Below are 25,595 nucleotides of genomic sequence, written 5' to 3'. Positions count from 1 at the left end.
ATGTTCCCTTTTTAATCAATGAAGTGTGCTCCATTGCCGATGGTTGCGTTTGGACGGCGTCCAAACGGTTCATTCTTTTGACACCGTCCAAATGCAACGCAACGAACTCTGTGGAGCCCCGGCCTTACATTGAGCATCTAGCAACGTTGCGGCGCCTCAAGCACTTCAGTGAGCCATCCCAAATGCTCCTTACCACACCTCTTATGCCAGTAAAGCCCTGTTGAGGCTGGTACGCCCGTCGCCAGAGCCCAGAACCACATACCTAACAGAAATATGCACAGTGTCTGGAAATACTTGTATCAAATGATGTATGGTACTACTCATTCACTATATATTGCATACAGGAGGTCCTCATCACTTCTCAGTTGTGATATACACAATGGTGAGGGGGGGGGGGACAGTTTCCTTGACAATGTACTGTATGGCTGTGAGCCATGTTGATTCAATGGTAATGGTGTTATTTGTGGCAATTGTGAAAGCACCTACCTGTATCATATCTTGATTCTAAACTTTTTGAATATCTGTCAGTCCCCCCCCCCCCCCCCTAAAAAGCTAGTTCTTGACTAAAAGTGTCTTTGTCAAATCCTCTTCAGGATTCAGGCACTGATAATAGCTGTTTTTAAAATGAGCGTTAAAAATATAAATGTCAATATTTTAATGAATTATTTTTTTGTATGTCAGGTCAGTAGCACAAATAATTCAATGTTTCTATTAAAACCGACTGCCAGTTCCTGTTTTCCTCAGTTTGGGAATTGCCTTAATTTCTCTGAAATGATAGACCAGGCTTCATTCAGAGTTTGCCACATGCTCTCCAACCCGTTTGAAACAGAAGAATCCCTAAACTCTCAACTTCTGTTTGTTTCTGTGTTGGTCACTGGTGACAACTGCAAACTTGGGAAAGCAATGGTACACTGAGATCTTCCATATTTCTTTAATTTAGTTTTATTTAATATATGAATTTTACAGATACTTTTGTTCATTTCATTGAAATGTTGTTCATTTCCTTAAGTATATTTTGTACATTAAGGATGTCTTTCATTCTGCTTTTAGGTGGCCTCAGACTGCATGTATTTTCTAAAAGCACATGTGATTTTTATTTGTGTGACACTCAAAGTACTCGGACATGAATGACTAATGGGTGAGTAGTAGTATACGGTAAAGTCCTCCAGTGCACATCTTGCTAAAGGAAAACCATCCAGTCTGAGATCTCAAAGCTAGATATGTTTTGTCCAAATTGGCTGATAGAACTAAATCTGTACATAACGGGTTATTGCAGTGCTTACAAAAGGCAAATTTGGTAACATGTAAACGGTCAAATGTGATGTGCAAAAACATGCTGTAGCCAAACTTGCAGAAGAAATAACATCTTTAGAGGTTAATTCACTGCTGTATAAGAGGTCGTCAACTAATCTGATGTTGGAACCCTAGCATCCCTGTTCTGGGGCCAACATTCAGTGTAATCTGATGTTGGAACCCTAGCATCCTTGTTCTGGGGCCAACATTCAGTGTAATCTGATGTTGGAACCCTAGCATCCCTGTTCTGGGGCCAACATTCAGTGTAATCTGATGTTGGAACCCTAGCATCCCTGTTCTGGGGCCAACATTCAGTGAACACAGCCAATGTTCACACTTGCAGATCGGCTATTCGGCTATTTTCGGCGGAATATTTGGTGTAGAGCGAAAACCAGGTGGTCTAGTATAGAGCCCTTGGGAATCCAGTCAACAAGTCTATACATATTGACCGTATTACCATGGGCCCTATACTTATTTGACTGTATTACCATGGGCTACACTAAATATCTTGTGTGAAAATGGCTAATCTACAAGCTCGCAACACGTAATGCATTGTGTGCTTGTAGATGATGGTGGGGGAGAGGTATTGTCACTGAATGTTTGCTCCATATTAGAGACGGTAGGGTTCCAGTGGTTTGACTTTGCCACAGATTATCAGTGAGGAAACAAGTTGTGAATGTAAAATCCCCTGAGCTATACCTTTACTGGAGAGCACAACCCAACTTCCTGGAGAGGATTGTATTGTACGTGTGCTCTCAGGTGTCAACAGCAGATCTCATTCTGGTCTTCTGAATGTTTATGAATGTGGAACTTTGCAAAAATGCACCTAAATACTTAAAGTCATGCTTATTGTGCTTTGGGCATTCTGTGCTTTTATTAAAAAAAGTGAATTATCTCCTTGCTCTGGATGTCTACTCATTTTTTTCAACTAATCAATAAAAATGTCACTCCTTACTTGGCTGCTGAGGTGTCAATTAGATTTTCCTTACTAATAATTCATGCATTTATAATTGTTCGAACTACACAGTAATTTTGGCAAAATTCATAAGGAACTGAGATGCAAAGAGCAATTAAAAATGGGGGATAAGTAATCAGACCAAGACTAATATGGATGATTTTGATTTTTTTAATTAAATCATTTTCACATGTATTGTGTATTACACAACGGATTTGAAATCCTCATTTACAGGGCACCTCAAACGTTACATAGAAATATTCTTGGTTTAAAAACCATTTAGTCACTTAAGTGTAAAAGTCCTCAGGTTACATTCAGGAGGAATCTCCAAAGTGGTTGTCTGCTGTTGGACAGGACAAGAGTTGGCAGTCAGATCCTTTAGTGAGACACCTGGCCTCTGTGCAGTATTCTCCCTTTGTACTGTAGGTGGTAAACTATGGCACTGGAGTGATCACAAAAATATGCCAAACAGACTTAACTACTTACCATGGCATTATAGTAAGTGGTTAAAGTATACACTATTTTACTATTAACAATTTACTGTCAAGAAGACACTTGAGGAAAACTGAGCCAGCGAAACAAATGACAACCATCTCGAGTACATCCCTTGTGCCGAGTACGTTAGTGAATCAGGTCCGTGTCAGTTTATCTGGGGGCATAAAGCCAGAGTCTCCCAGAGCCCTAAGGGCCACCCTGCCACTGGGGCGGATGGTGAGCCAGGTGATGCTACCATTGTTCAAACCCATGCGTAGCCAACCCTCTGGTGGAAACTGGAGAGCCCTGAGAAACACACAAAACAAATGAAATGACAATGGCGCTGCCACAAATTCTTGGCAAACAAATTATAAGTGTGGTTGACACTTGACACAATCTCTTATCACCAATATAATAAATTATAAGTGTGATATGAACCCCTGTGATTACAGTTAAGTCTGCTAGATTAGAAGATCAATCATTAATTGTACTAGACCGGTGACCGGCTGTAGTGCGCCAAGTCAGTAACAATGGAAGTTGGAGATCCATGCCAGAGTAGCCGTTCCACCCATCTGTCTGCGTCCATTTTATGTATATGAAATGTTCTGTATCTGTCTCTCCATGTCCTTTATTCCTATATATATATATATATATATATATATATATATATATATATCTCCATTCCTATATATGGAGTTGTGTCAGGCATGCCCAAATATGGAGTGTTGTGATGTCAGAACAGGCCAGATCCATATATGGAGCCTGGGGCCCTGGGCAAGGGGCCCTTTACTTTGCAGAGGCCTTTTGTGGCGACACCGGGCACTGCACTCCCTGTGGGGGTGTGGAATGCGTGTGTCGAATATGAAGTCGGTGGGGCGAACGGTTCTCCAGTTGCGTGCATTACAGACATACAGAGACGTGGTGCATTTATATAGATAGATAGGTGTGGCCTATAAAATGAGCCTTTAACATACATGGCAGTAACTCCACTGCAAACAAGTATTTTTAACGGTTTACAAAGCAGGTAAGAACGTTTACATTAAGCATTTAATGTTGACAAAGCACATATGGTGATGGAAGCTAGCACAGATTAAGTCAGAAAACCTTACAACAAACAGCTATGCGAAAGTTCTACTACTGTATTCAAAACAATTAGCAGCAATAAGGTAACATAAAATTCAACATACAAAGGTCAGACAAATTCTCCACCTGAAGCCTTATTTCTAGTATACTTTGTTGTATGACCACCAAAAGCAAATTATGTTCAACTTAAACACGATTCATTGCATTTTTCAGTTGAAAATCTGTTATTTTTGCCATGCAACACTATCATACAACAAAGTATAAATTAGCCATGAGTCAGGGAGAATATTGACCCCACCGGAAACGGAAATTGCCATGACAAAACACACCTGCAGACAAAATAGCGGATGACATTGGCATGACAGACGATGATCTCATAGCTGTCCTCCTTCTGCTTAGGGTCAGCACGATGGATGTAGCGGCGGAAGGCAGCTTCTATCCGAGCCCCGTCTTCATGGTACTGCTGGAGGTTGGTACAGAGGGTTGGACAGCCGTCGTGTCAGGTGAAAATTTGTGACTTAAAAGAATAATACTTCTTTACTAGGCTCCTCATATGAAGAGCCTATAGAGGGTATGTGCCGCATGACATTATCATCATAGCCGGAAGTTATAAACGATGTATCCTGTGGATTTGATTTTGATGTTTTGGGAAATTGTCACTAGTAAATTCACAACTCACAAGTATACTTGTGACACTACTAGTGTCATGGACTAAATATGCCAGACTACCACTATGGCCCTTTAACCCACATCACCTGATGGCTGAGCCTACTATATTTAAATATGTTGTTTATTGTAAGCCTGCATCTGCATGTGTTATGAAGATGCAAGTCTTCTTGAACTTCAACAAAACTAGTTTTCAAACGATAAATGCAAACATTTACAGAGGCTGTATCCTCTGTTATTTGACGGCATTGAATGAGGCAAGTGTGACTTTTTTTGTTCAAAATGGACGTAAACTATCTGTGTTTGTGGGTAGCAAACACAGATAGAGTAACACACACTCTACACTGTACAAGACATTTGCATGTACACAGCTGGAATTTATCTTAGAAACGGCAAAGGAACATGGGAAATCACACCATCTGTCAACATTTAGGGTGCGCTCGGATACACGCTATATCCGAATGCACCCTTAGTCTAGAGTGGGCGTGGTTTCTCTCACCACAGCATCAGGTTTCCAATGAGTGACAGGTGGCACAGGCTCAATAGGTGCTCCCTCTCTCAGCAAATCACAGCTCAGCAGCTCAATTCCTTGACCAGTTAACGAGATGAGATAGGATCAAATGTATTGATTTGAAGGACATTTTCAATTCAGCAACAAATATGTATTTATAGACTATAGAGGAATCAGCATTGAGATAACCTGACTACACCAGATGGTGGCAGTAGTGAGTTCCTCCTGCTTCCATCTGGTCTCTCGGGCAGAGACGATGTACTCCGAACCTGTGCTAATCGGAGTGATATGCTCTAGAGATCAATGCGACTGATGACATATTGAAGCTGTGCCACAGCGCACATGTAAACACAACCTAACAAGACTACAACTCGAAATTATGGAGATATCAGATTTTTGTCCCGCTGCTTCGGGTTCATCGTTTCTGCTTGAGAGACCAGATGCAGGCAGGAGGGAACGTGTGAACTCAATACTGCCGCTATCTGGCGGAGTCAGGTTATCATTGAGTAACATGTGTATTCGAATTCAAATATTTATTTTCCACCTTTTTCCTGTGTCAGTCTAAACTCTTCTAAAGGAATATGTCACCAAATTAACTTTGTTATCACACATTGTTAAAATGTGTATTCAAATGTGTATTCAATGGGTTTTTTTCTCACTTTTCTTAAATTACAATGAATGAAGAATCCAAAAACAAAGAAAGTATTTGATGAATTGAAGAAAAAGGATTATTTAAAAAAATCTATCTAGTTTATTCTTTATTCGCCATATGACAAAAACGTCTTCACAGGGTGAGTGAAATGTCATTTTGGGAGTGAAACATTTATCATGGCCTGTAAATTATTCAGTTATCACTATACTTGATGACATTCCAGACCTGAAGGAGCACTTGATGTTGGTGACAATGAAGATCTACATATTTCTCTGTAGTGGGTGTTGACTGACCTGGGAGGTACTTGCTGATAATGTGTGCAGTCTCAGTGGCCCTGCTCATAGTGGAGTGGATGAGTACATCATACTTTAGTCCTAGGGCTGCCAGTCTCTCGCCGGTCAGCTCAGCCTGCTCCCGACCTAGATGAAAAGGAACACTTTAGCTCTGACATAATACATAGACAGTAAGGTACATTTAGGACAATGTTATGCAATGTCCAATATGTGCTCTCTTGTGTCTCTTTCAAAGTGTGACAGAACTTCATGCTGAAACCACGTAGTTATTAACTAATTTATAGGTAAAAGTACCTCATAACTTAGGGTACACCACATACGTTATTTAAACAAAATTAAGATGTTTTGCACTTGGCAGGTGCTAAATGTCAATCCCTACAATTGTGCTCTCAGGCTGCAGCTGTAAAATAAATAACACTTTGTTCTCTTAGTCCCCAAGCTAGATGGAATATAAAGATCACACACGTGTGAAGTGCGGGGCGCTCTCATCATGCACTGACGTACATCATCAATTCATCATCTCATTCCGGGCAATCACAATTTGCGTCCTCACCTTCGTCAATGTTTTTGTTACGCAATGTTTGCGTTTACACAAACACTCAAAATTGTCTAGTCATTCTCAATGGCATGTAATGTTTGTGTTAGGACACAATTTGGGTTATACACACCAAAAGCTGGACATAGCCCCTCAAAAATATATATACAGTAGTACATACACTTTAAATTATATAATAATACTTATAACATACTGATATGCTGAATAATTATGTTACAATTAGCCCTTCACTAAACCCCACCCCAAAAGCGATTGTCCAGTGCCAGTCCAAATAGTTTAGCAACCGTTGCTAAACTAGAACAAGATGTCAAACTTTCATCACCTCATCGCTGTCAGTGCTATTTTGCATGGCTGTGTTGTTGAACACATACACAGCTTAACTGAGCCACCCTGGTGATGGCAATAATACTAATCACCATAGTCTTACCATGCATTACATGAAAACTCCTATCGGACGGAAGTTGATGGAGTTGGATACCGTTTCTCCCTCTAACATTTCCTCGTATTTCTAGTTTATTGGAATAATGTCATGCATATTTGTCCAGTGCATAGCCTACTGCAGGCCTGGTTGACTAGATTTAGAAGACATTTTGAAGCTCTTGCTACTGGAGAAATCCTGTCATTTAACATGCATCTCAATGGGTGAGAAGGAAAGCTTGCCATCTCTCCTCTCTTAGCAACTGTTGCTAATGTGCTTATTGGACAAGGACGGGTTTGAGAGGGACTTAGCAGAGGGCGACTTCCCATTGCTAATTTGCTCTGTATGATTTAAATAAAGACAGTGTGTATCACAGGCAATGTGCAGGCGGAATTGCAGGCAGGAGATTCTGCCGTGGTGACAGTGAGACCCTTGCTTCTCAACATGCTGCCAATGCATTCAACCTAACAATACAATAGAAAATACCTCATTTATGTTTATGAAAGTATTTGGCCTGCGTGCGGACATACAGTAATGTCATCAATACTACACATCCCCAGTTGGCTTCCAGCTGGAGATGGTGGCATGTCATCCCCCTCTCTTCCTTTTCTGAAATTCCTGTATCTCTACAAACAATGGTCTGTCTGAATAAAAGCAACAACAAAAAAGGAACAATTAGTCAGATGATTATTTAACCTAATGGTGTGAGGACCCTCTCCTTGTCTCCATTTCCACTTAGGTTGTACTGGGAGTGTCTGATGAGGAGAATATTGCGTGTAGCTTTAGGTTTGCCATTGTCCTGCTCTGAACTGGGGTCTTCGGTTGATGTTTCTTTCTTCTTGGTGCCATTTGACAGGGTCGCCTGGTCCCTCCTACATAGAGTGACAAAGAGTTGATGAGATTAGTGGCTTTGCCACAAGATTAAGTGAAAACATGACCTACATGACCTACTGGGTGGGTTCCAGGGTTTACCTTGTATGTTATAAAGTGTTGATATTTAGGATGACAGACGTCAGACGACGAGAGTACACAGCATAGACGGGGGAATATACAGAGATAGTAAAATCACGAGGGTTAATCTGAGAGTGTACAATGGCTGGACCTGTAAAGGTCACAGTTAAAATTAACTGCGTGTATCATATAGCCTATGTGCAGCACACCACACAATACACATACTTATCCCAGTTGAAGTCCCACGCATGTCCAGTGGGTGAAGGAGTGTGGTTGTTGGCCGCTGTCCACGCAGGCAGTGCAGCTTGGACAGTCAGTCTGCTCCACACACCTGCTGGTTCTCCAAAACACCCCCGAGAATCAGCAGCGGCGGCCGCAAAAACCAACACCGCAGATCCTCCGGCGAACCCGCATAAGAGTTTGACAGTTTTCCTGAATGACATGCTGGAGAGATGGATATCTAACTACGTTAATACCTGGATGATGGATCACTAGCCCCTGTCTCCTCTCCTAAATTAATGTAGACTCTTTCTTCTTCCAGCTAGCAAATGATGACGCACAAACACGCCGCTGGGCTTATTAACAATGTACAATCCAAAACAGCGGGTCGTTAGTCAGTGCAATGCGCTTTCTGGGAACATAATGTAAAGGCTACGTGAACTTAAATGACACTGACCATCAGACCGTTAGTGCTGCTGGGGAGGGGACAACTTTAGCTCGCTATGTTCCTGTCTACAGAATGGCCATATGACTGTGTGTCCTACGGTGTCCCATGTCGGTCAAAACAGAGCCTATGATTTTCATACGCCACACAGACTGCCGCTAGAGGGAGCCCGTTACTTATGATGAGATGAGCCGCTGAGTGTGTAATCTATCTAATCCATATTATCCATATTATTACCCCCATGGTCAAATGATTATTATCCCATTCCTACCAAAACCTCAAAAGTCACTACTAGTACTACTAAATGTAATAACTATGAAAGTAAAACTAACTAATTAACACAAATATTTGAAACCAACCCGCAGGGCCCAGTTATAAAAATAAATACATAATAATAAAACAGCATTTGACTGTTACTTTTACGTTGAAGATTTGTATTTATTCATTTAAACTATGCCGAGCCTGTGATTACCCTCTTGTAGGGGTTTGTTAGAGAGGCTCCACCTTTTGAGCGATTGAGTGACCTCACCACCAGTGGGCTGGATTGGATTGTAAGGGTGGGATTTCCAGGCTCGGGGAGCAGCGCTGTGCTTCTGCCCGTCTATCTTTGGATCTATGCGGGTTAACGGTAGCGAACACGGACTGGATGAATCGCTAAATAACCGCTAATATTGCTCACTGGATGTTTACATGCGCTCTCCAATCGGAATAAATAATTGAGGAATGTGGACATTACAGAATGCCCAACAGCGCTGGAAAGAGATTTAAACCCACCAAATACATCCCGGTGTCCACAGCTGCCACACTTCTTGTGGGATCGACCACTTTATTCTTCGTTTTCACGTAAGTTTGTGTTGCTGTTTTTGTTCTGCTCGAGCATATATATTTTTTACCGTTTCCATCAGCCTCGTGTGCGTTACAGAGGCTGGAGTCAAATGCAGTTTGAAGTTTGCATGTGACGGTTTGAGTCCCGTTTAATATAAATGTGTGTTTTGTGATATTAATAGAATTATTCTCCCCCGGCCGGCCTAACATAGCAATAGAACCCGGGCATCTCTGAAGTCTGAACCGTTTGAAGTCATTTTACAAGTCCAAGTCAGATGTCGCCTGGATCGCATTTCTTAATGTAATATCTCATATCTGCAGGCAAACTTCATGCCGTGCAAGTTAAGCGGCGGCACTAACGACCGTGTGTGTACTGTGTAGGACTCGGAGGCGACAGTTTAGGCCGCGGCTATTCACTTTCCATTGAAGAAATGCCTGCAGGCAGTTGCTACAATTAAAATGGTACTACATTGTCCCGACAGTCAGAGTAAGTCTGGGCTCTGTTGTCACGGGTTCAGGATGGTTACAGTAACACAATTATCAGTTATCACACAGACAGTGTCAGTGCAAATAAATCTACTCCTATCTGCTCTTTCATTTAATCATTTTGAGAAGAAATGAATTGATATCTTTCTCTTCCATCTCACCTGTCGCTGGTTCTCAGTAGACTAGACATTGTAGAGTACATAAAGCAGTGTGTCATGGCATAGACATTTAAGTGATGATCATGATAGACCTCCCCTTATTGATCTCATTACCTAGATCGATAGGATAGCTTTATTGCCAAAGCAATGCAATCAATTGGGAAGTTATCACTGATCCATAACCACTAACCAGTGTTGTTCCTGCTTCATGACAGTTCAAGATTCTAGATTATAATGTTAACTTTGTCCTGCGGATACATACAGGTGCTGATTAGTAGTGGAAAGATTCCTGTGGCCCTTTATTGGGACCAAGAACTATTGCTGCTGTTTGAGGCCTTGCATAAACAAATGGTCTGATTTACAAAGGCTGGTATATTCTCCAAAGTGGAGTAAACGTATACATGAATTGATCTAGTGAATGTGATTCAATAGGCCTATTAAGACTTCTTCTGGAAGGTTTTGTCAGAGAGTCAACACTACACTACATAACTTAGTATTGCAAGATATAGTGTTTTGTAAGACATTGTTGCATGATGTATCATAACATCATACATACATTGCTGTGCATGCTGAAAGGTCCAGAAATCCAACAGGGATATGTTGGGGTTTATCCCCGAGCAGATGGGTTGGGGGTGAAGATTAGGACTTTACGCTGCTGCTCTTTGTTTCCCCCAGTAAAAGGCCCAAAGGATTTGAGGCTGATCTATTTGGGACCCCCTAGGGAAATACAGGTCCAGTCTGGGACATCATACTCTAGTAGTCTATTCTGATTCAGCAGATCCACTATTACATTTGCTACTGGGGAATCCACACATGTTCAGTCTTTGACTGTTAGCCTTTGAGCTTTACAACTATTTAAATAAGTTAATTACATTTGACATGATATTTTAGTTTGATGACTTCCAGTGTAACAGTGTAGGAGGCTTATATTCTTATTTCAACAACATTGTATGTGTGCAAAGATGTTGCAGAGATGTGGAGATAAACCAACACTTGGACCTTTACTGGATGCCATGGTGCCAGAGCTCCATGGCAGCAGTTGTTATATGGAATTGAGTCCATTGGGCACCTGGAGGAAGGTATAGTTTCGGCCAACGTGTGCTCACTGTACACTGATTTTACGGTGTCAGTGCCTTGCTTACTGATGCCTGAGAGTATGTGTTCCCCTCTGAGATAGAACACATTAGTGGAGAATTATTTATATCTACACAGCATGACCACAACTCGGCAGTAATAAACAGATGATAAACTCAGCCTTTGGCCGTGGCAACATCTATCTATAATAATATTACCCCACCATATTCTATGTATGCAATGAGATCCTGCCATATCTAGCTTAGATGCCCCACTGTATCTAGCTTTGATGTACTATTTCTAGCATAGAAATCCTACTGTTTATAGCCAGCTCTATGATGACTTGTTACACAGTATAAGTTGAATTTAACTGTCTAAACAAACTAACCAGGGTGGCCAACTGCCACATTTGTTCTCAAGCCCAATAGCCCAATATTTCAAGAGTAGGTATGGATACATGTGTGTAGTGTGGAAACTATCAATCGATCATGCAGAAACGTCTGTTCACCATGTTTTGTTGTATGGCAGTAAATTCACTAAGAGGCGGTAGTGGCATTTAAATTCTGAAAGGAGACCTGGGAACTGGTCCTGACAGGAACCTAATCTTCAACTTCCACATCTGTTTCCTCCTTTTCACTATGGATCCATTGAATTGGACTTAATTCACATATTGGCAGAATCTATTGTTTCATGTTTTTCAAAAATGATGGAGCTTGCGCAAAAATGAATTTCACCCATTACAGCTATTTGTTTTTTCCCGAATTAAAAACAAAATTCAGTGATTTTGTTTTTAGTAATTTAATGCAAAACAAAAGCAAGACTTTTGCACACCTACAGGCGACAGGTGCATAGGAGATGGATAGCCAGGTGCCCGACGTACGGAAAAAGGAAAAGACTCCCGCATAGAAAGATAGCCGAAATGTTGCTGTTCCCTTAAACTTTTCTATTGCATTTGAAGACACTAAAACAGTGTGCAGGAGTTTTCTTTCAGTAATTTCATGCAGAGATTTAAAAAAAAAAAATCTAACAAATTCCATAAATTAGAAATCAAATGTTTTAAGAAGTAGTGAAAATAGCCGATCTATATTCCTGGTGAAACCCCTCTCTGTCAGGTGACTCCAATTGTGTATCACATAGTTGTCTTATACCCTCCTCAGACCAAACAGAGTGATTGGCAATTTGGCAGAGACTGGAACTATTATGCCCATGCAAATTTGCATAACTACTACACTGGGGAGATAAATTAAGGGGACAAAAAGGGATCAACAATATTTTATCAAATGTTTTTCATTTAAGTGTGTGAAATGTGTTTTCCTCCCTGGTTTAACAGTGAGATATTGGTGCTTTCACATGTGGTTATTATCCCTGAGATTATAGCCGTTAAGTGCTGCTCAGCGCCATGCCCTCTTGACTGTGGTGTTTCAAAACATTGTGGTAATCTGCTCATATTAATGGGGTGTTTAAAAGCATAATTTAATGTCTGTTTTCATTCAACCTAATCTGCATCCAGAGAGCGGAGCTTTTGTTCTGGGGATTTCACTAACCACTCAAGCTCCTGTTTGTTAATGATTTCAGTTCAGTGTGAACTGTATAATATTAGAGTCCATTACTCCCTGTACACTCTATTAGGCTAATAGTTGGTAGTTGGTTTAGTGTCTTGCTTGTAGTACTTGGTGTGTTTGGGCTGTCTTAGTTGCCTTATTTTAATATACTATGGGACCTATTTTTGCCAGTGCCTTACCCCTTATCCCTAAACTTCTTTTCTTACTAGCCGATCTACATCGACACGTTGTGAGCTTGTTGATTGGCTATTTGAACAATTCAGAAATGCTTTTCAAAATACATTAAAAGGTAAATGAGTTTAGGTATAAGAGGTAAGGGAACATGAGCAATTTTCTACTTAAACTAAAACACAGTCCCAAAACAAAGCTGTGAATTCATGCTGATGATGTAGCCTACAATGTGAGATAGAGACAGGAAAGATAGGAGGGAGAGGGGAGATGACATGCAGCAAAGAGCCTTGAGTTAAAATCAAAGCCAGGCCATCTGTGGAAAGGGCTAGGCTATAATATTATGTTCTTATGCATTCTTTCTTGCTCATGACTATAGGATATGGGAGAAAATGTTTTGCTCCTCGAGATCCCATTGCTGACCATGAGTTAAATGTAGGGACCATTCCAGCCAGCCTTCCGCAACATGAAGCAATCCAGAACCTCAGAAGAAGATTACACCCGGAAATAACGTCATCACAACATTTCCAAGCCTGTTGAGTGTAATATTAAGGATCTATAAAAATATTTATGTTGCTTGACAGCGTATTTGGGGAAAACAAGCTACATTCAACTGCCAATAACAATGGAACGGAGCATCGCGATGGCACGCTTTGTGTGTATATCGTCGTGGTGCGAAATATTCTGTGGGTCTTGAAAGGTTAGTAAAACGCTTGCAAGGGCTGCAATGGGCGATGTTTGAACTCTGGCAGTTAAATGAGTTAAGGTCCTCAGCTGAGGTGCAGGATAAGGATGGAGCCGTCTTGTGTTCATGTCACATAAGCATAAACAATGATAATCTGACTGAAAACATCTAAGGCCAGAGGTGGTCACTGGTCAGGAATACTTGCTTCAGTGAGAACAGTGAGAAGAGAACAGGACAAGCCATTCACAACATCAAACATGTCTGCTGGCTTGTGTAGATAAATGGAGCATTTTTCCACTGAGGATTAGGCCTGCAGTAGATATGTGGAGACTGTGGAGCTACTTTTGGCAGATTAAATAGTGATATAATTTACTCTATATTTTGATAGCTTTGAGCACCTGGAGGGGACATATACATTGTTCATCGCTTTTTTCCCCTTTTGCTCTTAAAAAGTATGTTACAGAACATATGCCTCAAAACGACAAAGAAATAGATAAAGTTCTCCTCGGGGCACAGGGGAAATGAGGAAACGGCTAGAGGCACAGTGTATTGTTCAAGGATACTTACAGCTGGCCTGGCGATAGAATAGCTGTTCAGAGATGAAACCTGTTACCTTATGGTTATGAGATGGTTTCTCCAGTGACAAGGCCTCCCTGCTACCATGCAGTATCCCCATTTGTACATAATAATGCTCTCATAAACCTTTTCGCTTTTCCTCCTGATTGTGCGCCTATCTTCTTCCTGTTGTGCTCTCAAGGGGTGAAGAAATATGTTAACATTTTATTAAAAGCAATTGGTGCTAGTTTTGGTTCACACAGCAAGCATTGGTAATGAGAAACGTATGCTTGTCTTCCACTTCAATGTTGTCATTGTCTGTTTTTAATCCAGCAGCATTGTCTATTATCCACACCCCACACAAATTTCAATACAATACAAAATGTTAATGCAGCATTGTCCGTAATCCACACTCCACTTTTCAAATTTCAATACGATACGATACAATTAATAGCCTACTATCGAGCAACTGACGGTGAAGGATAATTTATATAAATTCTGTGAATTTCCACTGAAGTGTGAGAATAATAATGATCAAGAAAATGGCACTATTTTGATGATTCTTTTATGTAACTGTATTTAAAACAAAAGAGACCATATATGTCACGCACGTCACGGTTGTTGTTATATGGATTTTGTCAGTTATATGTTTCTAGCCGATGACATTAGCAGTAATGAGCTTCGACATATGGTTCAGACTAGACTGTATCTGTTAAAAAGAGTGTTCTAGGGACTTCAAACCGTGACTGATGGGTTGAGTCAGGGCAAACTAATAGCATGAAGCTAACGTGTGTCACACTTCATTCACTGACCCACATGGTCTTAAGGAATACCAAAACACACTCACACGGCAAAATCTTGAGTGTTAATGTAACTCGGTATGAACCGTAAGGGTCCATTTATATACTCGGCGACCAGGATATTTCAATGTAGGTCTACCATCTAACACTGTTCTTGCTCCTCCCACCCCTAAAACACTCGTACTCGATAGCTAGACCTAGCCAATGCAGCATGGTGGCGAGTTGTCATATATCAACCTTGTCTCCTGCCAAACCAAGGTATTTCCAGCTGTTCCATCTCTTCAGAGTAGTACTCTTGCATTGCAGTGCCACAGCCCCTTTCCTTTCCTCACCTCTCCTTCCCCCGTCACAGCCAAATGTTCTTTTCAAGCTCCAGGACACCCACAGCTCCCATAAAGGGCCAGAATCACATCACTTCCCAAGCACTTTTTTTTTTGGTGACATCAGAACAGAGATATGTTGACAGCTTACACAGGTTCATACCATCACTGACACAGGCTACAAGGACAACTAGACCTCAGAAAAAGAAAGAAAATAAGAAAAAAAACAATCTGAAACACTTTCAGCAGTGCACTTAGTGCATGTTATTCTTATTGCACTTGCAATAAGAATAACATTGAATTCCTCGTGAAAGCTTGTTTATTTGTCTTGGTGAGACTGGTGCAGAGACTTACAACATGTGAGCACTGACTGACAATTAAAGACAGAATAAAACTGACTACAATTAGGCTTTGTGCACAGTAACATTGAGTGTTAATGTTTCCATTTATAGAAAAGAATACCAGCACTCATTTTATATCCAATGGGATTCTCTTGTGTATTAAGGTTTCCCCCAGCAGCAAACAAACAGACGTTTTGGCTCGGAGTCGTAGGCCTTCCTCAGCGTAAAACCCTGTGGTTTTACGCTGAGGAAGGCCTCAATAAACCTTAATAAACAAGAGAATCCTATTGGATATAAACTGAGTGCTGGTATTCTTTTCTATGGATTGTCTCTACCTGAACCGTGCACCCGATATATTGTTTTACGCTGAACTACTCAACTGAGTGCTTGCTTCCTTTCCTTGTTTTTCAATTTATCCATTTGCCCAGGGTGTGTACTGTATTACAAATGTAACAAAAGGACCCTTAGTAACTAACTACCAGTGTAGTTAGTGTTATGGTAGGTACATCTTTTAATTTGTTATGACATTTGTTGGACACACACAAGTCTAGACTTTTAGTGCTGTTATCTCCTCTTCCCACCCGTTACCTCTCCTCCTGCTGTCTGACACAACCTGGTCCAACCAACAGTTTGTTGACATACAGATCTCTCCAGTACAGACAGATGAGCGAACACGGCTCCCAGAATAATGGACCAGGTCATCTACGTAATCTTATTCAGTTCCAGTCCTCCTGTCATTGCCTGACAACTGGGTTAAGGTAATGCTGACAGATCCACTTACCTGGCTCTATCACGCATTCTGAAGCCTTCTGTCCACATAGGACACACGCAAATGTATACACAATAAAAGGAGCTGTTATATCTGCGAGTGCATTGTATTGTGCATTCACAGTCGGATGACAAATTTAATATCCTTCAAAAAACAGGGAGGAATTGTCTTTAATGTGTCAAATCCTGCCATCTGTGTTTTGATTTATTTTAGAATTGGACAAACATTTTATATTTCAGTTTGTACCCCACTGTGGCATTTGGCATAATCTTTTTTTTCTTTTTAAAGAATGACTTTTCTTTTGAAGAACTTTGCTGCCTGCCAAAAATAAAATTGTTCCTTTGTGATGGCAATGGCTAAAATGGATCCATGTGTTCCGTTTCACGCCAGCCATGAGCTACAGTGCACACACAGCAGTGTGTGTGGGGTGCGAAAAGTGCGGGAAAAGTATTGAGTAAGCCCTTCCACAGACACACAGTTTTGCGTTATACTTGTGAGGACACACGATTTTTTACAATTCGCAGCCAAACTGTAGCCTTCAAGACTGACCTTAACCGTAATCTCTGAAAAGCAAAGAAATACAAATATCGAATTTTCCACTTTCTGTCCATGTGAGGACACAGCTAAACAATTGCGCGCACACAGGTTGTTTGAGATGAGGAAAACCCTCCTTGGTAGAACATGTGGGATTGATTTAGACCCTCCAGCCTCTCCCTCTCTCCCTGGGTGTCTCCACTCTGTTTTAACCTCCTGTTGTTTTGTCAGAGGGAGACCGTGACCGGGAATAAGTAGAAACAGAGCTCTGCCGCCTCTCCCTATGTGCATGCACACATACAGAATACCCGCTAGAGGGGTTTTTCGGAGAGGTGTGTGTGTGTGTGTGTGTGTGTGTGTGTGTGTGTGTGTGTGTGTGTGTGTGTGTGTGTGTGTGTGTGTGTGTGTGTGTGTGTGTGTGTGTGTGTGTGTGTGTGTGTGTGTGTGTGTGTGTGTGTGTGTGTGTGTGTGTGTGTGTGTGTGTGTGTGTGTGTGTGTGTGTGTGTGTGTGTGTGTGTGTGTGTGTGTGGAGACTGGACTGACTGAGCGATTATAAGAACATACTAGTCATACCATATCTATGCCCACTTCTCAGAAATTAGCACTTCAGGCAGAAAAGCATCTCTGGACATGACTGTGGCACATCAAATGGAGGTGCCATTCATTCATCTGTACCATAGTAGGCTGAACTTTGAGAGTAGGCAAATCGACCTCCAGTGGATTTTACTGTGCAGGGAGGACCTGACCTCTACACAACCTCTATATAGTTACATCAGTAGCCCGTAAAGATGCCTCACATTTTACTGCAATGCTGCCCTAGGAATTGTTTGGGGGGGACAACAAAGCAGCTTACAACATATTGATTTGGTTGAAGAAGGACATAAATGGCCACCATTACTATACCCCTACACTGTCCACAACAATACCACCATTGTAGTGTACCACTGAGGATCCTTAACCACTTAAACCCTACATAATTGTACTTCATTGACTTCATTGGTCTAGTTGGTCCCCTTCTTTTTTATTTTATCATTATGACATGCCCAGAAACCGGTTCATGTGGGTATTCCTGTGATGTCACCTTTTTTGACAGTTAATAAAGAATATTGTTAGGTGGAAACTGTATGTAAATTGTGTGTGTGTGTGTGTGTGTTGTTTTATGTTAAATTGGTTAAATATTTACAAAACCCACAGACACAACCACTTTCAACCTGGGTGTCCCTATTTTGAGCATGCGATTATAGGTCAACATTTTCAAAGATTCCATACATAAAAGAAAAATCACACCCGTGTGAACTGAGTGGTGCAACCCCCCCCCCCCCCCCCCCCCCTCTTTCTCTCTGTCTCTCATTAGCAGGCAACAGTGCAGCACTATCTCTCTCTCTCCGTTTCTGGCACAACAGCGCCACTTTTGCCCCTACTGGTACTCATAGTCACATAGGTGAACGAACACATAGGTTAACACGGACATTGCTGTTCCTTGGAGTGGTTGCACCACTCAACAAAAATAAAGCATAGCAGATCTACAAGCTCACATGTGGCATCGTAGATCTGTTGAGTGGTTATAGTGGATAGTGGATGTTGAGTGGATCTGACATCCATTTATGAAATATACTTTTCAGTGAGCATGTTATTTTTGGTTCATAGTTCATACACACATGTACATTATGTACACAGACACTTATCTTGACACAAAGTCAGGCATCCCTCCATCCAGAAGCTGTTCAGCATTGATGGATAGTTGCGTTTGCAACGAAACTGCGCACTGGCTGCATTTAATGTCGGTTTCCATGCTCTGTCTTGAAAAGGGACAAAAGTTGTACAGGCATAGACGATGCAAATTGGCTGATTTGACTGTGCAACCTGATTTGGATGTGCAATCCAATGCAGAATATAATTTGGTTTACTTTCCATCTGATTGTGGATGATGGCCAATACCTACATCTGATACAAGCGCTGTGAAAGATGAGTGGGAGGTGTTGTTATTTACAACAAAGACTTGTTTAATAGGATTTGTTTACACACTCACATCTGCTTCTCTTGGCTGTTGCTGTATTTGCCAGCAAAATTAAATCTGCAATTATTATGATATTTTTAGACAATTCAGTGTTTAAAATAGGCCAATATACTCTTAGTTAATTTCTTGTGATGTTAGGGGAATGAAACATGAAAGTTTACAACCCACAACATCTGAGAGCGCACATGAACGTGACGTGGATGTGCTTATTGTGGACTTTTCTTAAAGTCCACATTTACTACTCTGCTGTAGTATTGTGCAGCTATGGTAATGTGCTTGATATTGATGTATAACAATAGCTTGATCCTATTCAGGCTAAGCGCAGCGAGGACTTCTTCAACTCTCCATATTCCATATGTAGATTATGTGGTCACATGGTGCAGTTTGAGTCAAGCTGGGAGCAATGTGATGAATGCGCCGTGCTCTGCGTGCTGGCTAGTGACCAAGTGGCCATTGGCTACACTGGCAGTGGCAGTGCAGCCTGCAGTCTATGCTGTGGGTGTGGGTCTCTTGTGGGGTGTTTTCTATATTTGGGAAACTCACTGGAGTATTCTTAAATGCTGATACAGGGCACATTAATACACTTCAATATGAAGACTTCTGTAGATGTACTGTACATATAACTGTAAATATAATGTAGTTAGTTACTATGTTAATCGTTAATCGATTAATCGCGTTAAGAAATTAGTCGGTTAAACTTAACAACTAATCGTAATTAATAGGACACGAAAATGATTTCGTGTCCTATGGTTCTATCATTGGGTGGTTTTCTGTGAATGTAATAATGTAGTAAATAATGTATGCGAGTGCGCACGCGAGTGGCCAAGGAACGCACATACAAAGATGCCATTGCCTGGCCCTGTATCGTCAATGGTCAAATAAATATTTGATTAACGATTGTAATATGCCTTTTGTATTATTTCTGTATATCAGAAAAGTGTAGATTTGTATGTTAGATGCGTGCGTGCGTGCGTGCGTGCGTGCGTGCATGCGTTAGCCGTGGGCAAGGGGAGACTGGCCTGACTGAGCGATTATAAGAACATACTAGTCATACCCTATGCCCACAGAAATCAGCACTTCAGGCAGAAAAGCATCTCTGGACATGACTGTGGCACATCAAATGGAGGTGCCATTCATTCATCTGTACCATAGTAGGCTGAACTTTGAGAGTAGGCTAATCGACCTCCAGTGGATTTTACTGTGCAGGGAGGACCTGACCTCTACACAACCTCTATATAGCTGTGTGTGTGTGTGTGTGTGTGTGTGTGTGTGTGTGTGTGTGTGTGTGTGTGTGTGTGTGTGTGTGTGTGTGTGTGTGTGTGTGTGTGTGTGTGTGTGTGTGTGTGTGTGTGTGTGTGTGTGTGTGTGTGTGTGTGTGTGTGTGTGTGTGTGTGTGTGTGTGTGCGCGCGCGCGCACGCCCACGTAATTTCTATCCACAAGGCCGTTTTTCATGCACACATTGTCATGATTTAATTCTGGTTATGAGTAGTTTGTTTATAGCATCACAATCCACTCAATCAGAGGTGAAACAAGCTAGTGACCGTTTTTATTGCTCACAAAGTCTGTCCCAAACTTGGCTGTCCTTCTGGCTCCTAACAATGTGAATTATCACTAAATGACTGATTATACTGATCCCATTATTTGGCCTGCCACAGCCATCCCCTCAATAGTGGACTTACGGTCCTATTTTGCGCCACCCCATTATCCATAAACTTATTTGCAATTTCTTACTATTTTGAAAAACATTTTAAAATCAACATGTTGTGAGCTTGTAGATCGACTATTTGAACTATTTTAAAAGGTTTTTCAAAATAGTAAAACAACATGGCAAATAAGTTTAGGGATAAGCGGTAAGGGGTGGCTCTTACTCTCCACCTGGAACCTGCAGATGATGAACTTCCTTTACCGAGTCTGGACTGATCTTGACTGTATAGTCAGGGAAATGACCCTTTAACCACTGAAAGGGATATTTCACTTTGAAACATGTTAACATTTGAACATCCACTCCATTCTGTGAGCACCCCAGACAGTTTTTAAGTTGATTGATTCAGTATTTAGATTTTTTTTTCTTGATGTGACACAGTGATGTGACACAGTGATGTGACACAGTGATGTGACACAGTGATGTGACACAGTGATGTGACGCAGTGATGTGACGCAGTGGTGTGACGCAGTGGTGTGACGCAGTGGTGTGACGCAGTGGTGTGACGCAGTGGTGTGACGCAGTGGTGTGACGCAGTGGTGTGACGCAGTGGTGTGACGCAGTGGTGTGACACAGTGAGTGATGTGACACAGTGAGTGATGTGACACAGTGAGTGATGTGACACAGTGAGTGATGTGACACAGTGGTGTGACGCAGTGGTGTGACACAGTGATGTGACACAGTGAACAGAGTGACAGAGTGACAACGTCAAATCTGATCCATTGATAGACTGGCACAAACTCAACCATCATTGTAGATGACAGCATTTCTTGATTTTTTGGAATATTAAAGCATTTTGATATTTCTACTGAGCAACATTCTTTTTTTTAATCTGAATTCTATCTTTATCTACTAACTGCATGCCAGTTGCAAAACAAATCTTCATTGCAGCTTTCTCCTAAACAGATGAAGTCATTGGTGTCCAGTTCTTGGTATTCCAACGGGGCAAAGAATGACAGCTTGTGCAACATAATCCAAGTTTCTGCAGCCAAATGATGAGTGCAAATATTGAATACAGGCCTCAGCGAGCTCTCTCCGGTTGTGTGACGTAGACCAATGTGTAAGAGTGTAAACATAACATATGGAGAAGATTTTGTTTCTTAAGCATAGCAGAGCATACATGCCGTGCACAATCATTTGGTTTCAGCAGACCTTAACTTATATCAGTACAGCAGACAGCTGCTTCAAATCCAATGACATCTGACCAAAAACATTAACCAAGTAGGCAAGCTATCAAAGGATAACAACTTGGTTAAATTCAGTGACATTGATGCCAGGTTTACATGGATGTGTAGTGATGTCATCTTGCTCCAGACTGTACCACTCAGTATTCTGAGTACCACCCTTTTAACATGAGAGCCACATCTTGCGTGATGTATCACTGCCATTGCTTAATGTGCCTCAAGAGCAAAGCTTACCAGAGCACATGTCTAATATTTACACATCCCTCGATCTGAACATCTTACTTTCTCTTTTTCCTCTCTTTCTATTTCTCTCTCTCTCTCTCTGTCTATACATCTCTTTGTTTCTATCCCCCTCTTAAGGCCGATGGTAACTTCCGAGTGGAACTTATATTCCTACACTGTTCTTATTTGGATAATGTTCCTTTGCACTTCGGCACTTATCCTCACTGAATAATCAGTCAAAATGTTTGTGCATATCATCATCAGTTAGTGTGTTTTACTGAAGTGAACAGTATGCAAGACCATGACAACGCAGCTCTGTGCTTGCTGCCCCGGTACATTTATTTGACGCTTTCCAAACTTATACTCTTGACACTTACAGTATACTACCAGTTACTGTCGGCTCACATTTCTCTCACCACCTACTCCGCTGATGGCTCTGGAATGTAGTTGTTATCTGTCTGAGATCCCAGCCAGTGGTTAAAGGCTAGTGGTTAGAATAAAATGATGCTGTATTCACTTCAGCTTGGAATTGTATTGTTTGAACGCCAAGAGTAAGACCTGAGGTTGATTCTAAAAATGCCTTGTAAATCAGTAGTTCTCACACTTTCAAGATTTTTCTAAATGTTCAACAAATAGCAGATGTACAAGCTTGCAGTCCGGCATGAAGTGACGCTCTGTGTTGGCTATTGTCTAATACACAACACAAAAGGGTTTTAGGGTTAATATTGCCATATGAGTTATTGCACAGGATGACGTGCAACCTGCAAGATTTTATTTTTAAAATTAATTGAATGCCTCATTTTATTTTAAGCAAAGCAGTTGCTGTTCTAGATCCTCAACATGTGAGCCCATAGCATAGTTCCTTTAATTGCACTGACAGAACTGTGTGTGTCTCTTTGTGAAACAAACTTCTGTAGAAAGTTCCATTTACGAAAATTGCTCTTTCTTTGTTCGACAATTCTCTCTGAATGTGGAGTTCATCTTTATCCTGAGCCATATTAAATCCCCTCAGAAACTGTATGTGCCTGTGGGTCTGCCTTATACATGTTTTATTTCCTCTGTGTTAATGAAATTGTTCAGGGTTTGGATGTTTATCTTTGACAAGCTCACAACATTTCCCATCCCTAAGCATATTTCAGCCTGCATTAAAGGACCACTTCACCACTTTTCAACCTATCTTCATATAATAGGTCCTCTCTAATAATCATGATAAAATGGCACGATTCTTTCTGTGTCTCATAAGAGGGCTGTGGGCAGTTTAGAAACCGTCTTCCAGTGACATCATCATTAGGCAGATTTTTACAAAAATGTTTAGATTTTCATTATCGTGAGAACGATGGCTTCCATTTTCGCATTGCAACTTTTCAGGATTAGAAAGCCTGCAGTTTCTATTAGCTTGTATTCCCCATCGATGATGTCACTGGAAGACGGTTTCTGAACTGCCCACAGCCCTCCTATGAGACACAGACAGAGTAGAAAAAAATCGTGCCATTTTTTCATGATTATTAGTGAGGACCTAGTATATGAAGATAGATTGAAAAGTGGTGAAGTGGTCCTTTAACACCCCAGGTATTGCACGTTCAGATTTCACCACTGTCATTGTGTGTAGAATGACTTTAGTAAGGTGTAGCTTATCATAAATTACATTGTGTTGTATAAGCATTTGTAACACAAGTTGATTGTGTAATTTTGTCTTCATTTTTGGTTTGAAGATCTTCTGTTCTGAACATTTGTGGTTTATGGGTGCATTGACGTTTTTTTTTCATGGGTGTCTGTCATAACTTCATTGAAGTAGTCAGTATATTAAAGTATGTAACACTTTCTTCTTTTGCAAATTCATTGCAAATTTTTCGAACAATGGCAACAAATATATTTAGTGGAAAAGAACTTTGAATAAATGTATTATTAATCATTATTTATTGAATCTCTGGCTTTGTATGGCATATCTTAATACTGGTGAGTAAGAAACCTTTAAATATTTGTAGGCTGGTCTTCATTAGTGCTCAATATGTAGGCTTTTCAAAATCCTGAATGTTCCCATTCAGGTTCTGTGATAGGAAGTAACAGTTCAGTTAAGCTTAACTTGGCTATAATTATGTTGCTAGGGTGAGAGCTCGGTGGGGGAGTGCAGGCACTGACCAGTAATGGAACTGCATCTCCCTGCAACAACCTCCTGATGTATTGGATTTTAAATCTAAATCAACCTTTGCCACAAGCTGAGAGGGAGCTGCGCCAGAAATTGCAGAGCAAGCAGAAAGCACACCGGAATCTAAACGTTGAACAAATTGTTGAGAGTGGTACAGTGATCTGGGTTTCTATCAAGTAAATGGTGGTACAGCTGTACCACCATTAGTACAGCTGTCAAATAATTTTGTCACAGAGCAGGTTTAATAATGCAACATCATTTCATCACTCCCGACTTGGTACTTTTGTCAATTATTCTCCAAACATTTTGTGAAATCATGTTTGTATTATTGACAGTTATTGTATAGTTACAGTTATATGTCAACATTTTGTGCTGTGGTCCCAGGAGAGCCCTGATGGCTGTCCATTTGGTAAGGAATTGGGGAAGCCTTTGACCAACACTGTCAGAGATTTATTTTAATTAGTGTATCTCACTTCCCCAAATAGCCACTGCAATTCAGTGTTTAATGCCTTACTTCTCCATAAATGCACAAATTCAAGAAATATAGTGCTATACCGTATAAAGCCAGCATTACCTGACTGTATGGGTCCTTTGTGTACCGTTTATAAGTCTGCATAAAGAGTAAAGTGTTTTAATCTCACCTGAGCTGGAAGTTCTGTATTCCTCAATGGGTATAGTGGTGCTGTTGAAATCCGGTATTACACATGATGGAAACAAGGAAATACATGACATGCAGGCACAGATCACAGAATATTATGTAACACAAACGTTCAGGTAGCATAATAAAAATCACACCCGTGTGAAGTGAGTGGTGCAACTCCGTGTGGAAGTCCCCGGGGTGTTCCCGGAAGTTCCAGGCCCACAGGAACGCGGCCAGGGTGCCGGCCCGGTTCCGGCGAGCCACCCTGCGTCTGAAACGGTGGAGAAGTTACCGTGTGGGGTCCCTGGGGGGTCCCCGGAACATCCAGTCCTAACCCCAGTTCCTAAACTTAAAGTTTACAAATACATTAATTGCATAAACAGTACAGCATTTCATAAAAAGGATGTGCAATAGAGGTGAGTTTTTAGAAGAGATTTAAAAGAGGACACTGAGTTTTCCTGCCTGAGGTCCCCAGGCAGTGAGTTCCACAGCTAAGGGGCCCATACGGCAAAAGCTGTCGTGTCTTTAGTGTTGACATTCTATTCTGTGTAAAAGGTGAGGGAGTTTTACATGCCCATTTTGAAGTGTGTGTGTGTGTGTGTGTGTGTGTGTGTGTGTGTGTGTGTGTGTGTGTGTGTGTGTGTGTGTGTGTGTGTGTGTGTGTGTGTGTGTGTGTGTGTGTGTGTGTGTGTGTGTGTGTGTGTGTGTGTGTGTGTGTGTGTGTGGCGCGTGACTGTGTGTGTGGGGCGCGTGACTGTGTGTGTGTGTGTGTGTGGGGCGCGTGACTGTGTGTGTGTGTGTGTGTCGTCCAAAACAAGGATGCCTGTTTGAAAGAGATTGATTGCTTTTTCTGTCAGTAATCCAGTGTATAGCTCGCCACTCTGGTGTAA

At 41.2% G+C, this 25,595-nt stretch overlaps 2 protein-coding genes across 6 annotated transcripts in view; one reads left to right on the top strand and one right to left on the bottom strand.

Moving 5' to 3' along the window:
* Positions 1-2,405: 2,405 nt before the first annotated feature.
* On the bottom strand, positions 2,406-10,004 carry pgam5 (PGAM family member 5, serine/threonine protein phosphatase, mitochondrial). 5 transcript variants are annotated; one of them, XM_079517080.1, is made up of 7 exons: positions 9,989-10,004; positions 8,078-8,296; positions 7,598-7,773; positions 5,928-6,053; positions 4,971-5,059; positions 4,135-4,268; positions 2,406-3,028 (listed from the first exon to the last, which is right to left on the bottom strand). In XM_079517080.1, exons 2-7 carry the CDS (start codon positions 8,293-8,295, stop codon positions 2,878-2,880), a joined length of 894 nt encoding a protein of 297 aa, XP_079373206.1. In that variant the 5' UTR covers position 8,296; positions 9,989-10,004; the 3' UTR covers positions 2,406-2,877. The 5 variants fall into 5 exon arrangements, with proteins under 5 accessions (XP_079373206.1, XP_079373207.1, XP_079373205.1 ...); XM_079517081.1 differs by having other exon boundaries at positions 4,135-4,265; XM_079517079.1 differs by having other exon boundaries at positions 4,135-4,265; positions 4,971-5,066; positions 5,929-6,053.
* Positions 9,032-25,595, top strand: part of zdhhc8b (zDHHC palmitoyltransferase 8b) — a 92,081-nt gene continuing 75,517 nt past the window's right edge. The window contains exon 1 of the mRNA XM_079517076.1: positions 9,032-9,359. Within this exon, the coding sequence (XP_079373202.1) occupies positions 9,256-9,359 (104 nt within the window). The 5' untranslated portion in view covers positions 9,032-9,255. The remainder of the gene's footprint in view (positions 9,360-25,595) is intronic.

This window comes from Electrona antarctica (assembly GCF_951216825.1).
Source record: "Electrona antarctica genome assembly, chromosome: 12".
NCBI classification, from domain to species: Eukaryota; Metazoa; Chordata; class Actinopteri; order Myctophiformes; family Myctophidae; genus Electrona; species Electrona antarctica.
The sequence above is the reverse complement of the archived record's forward strand: the minus strand, read 5'-3'. Positions and strand labels throughout refer to the sequence as shown.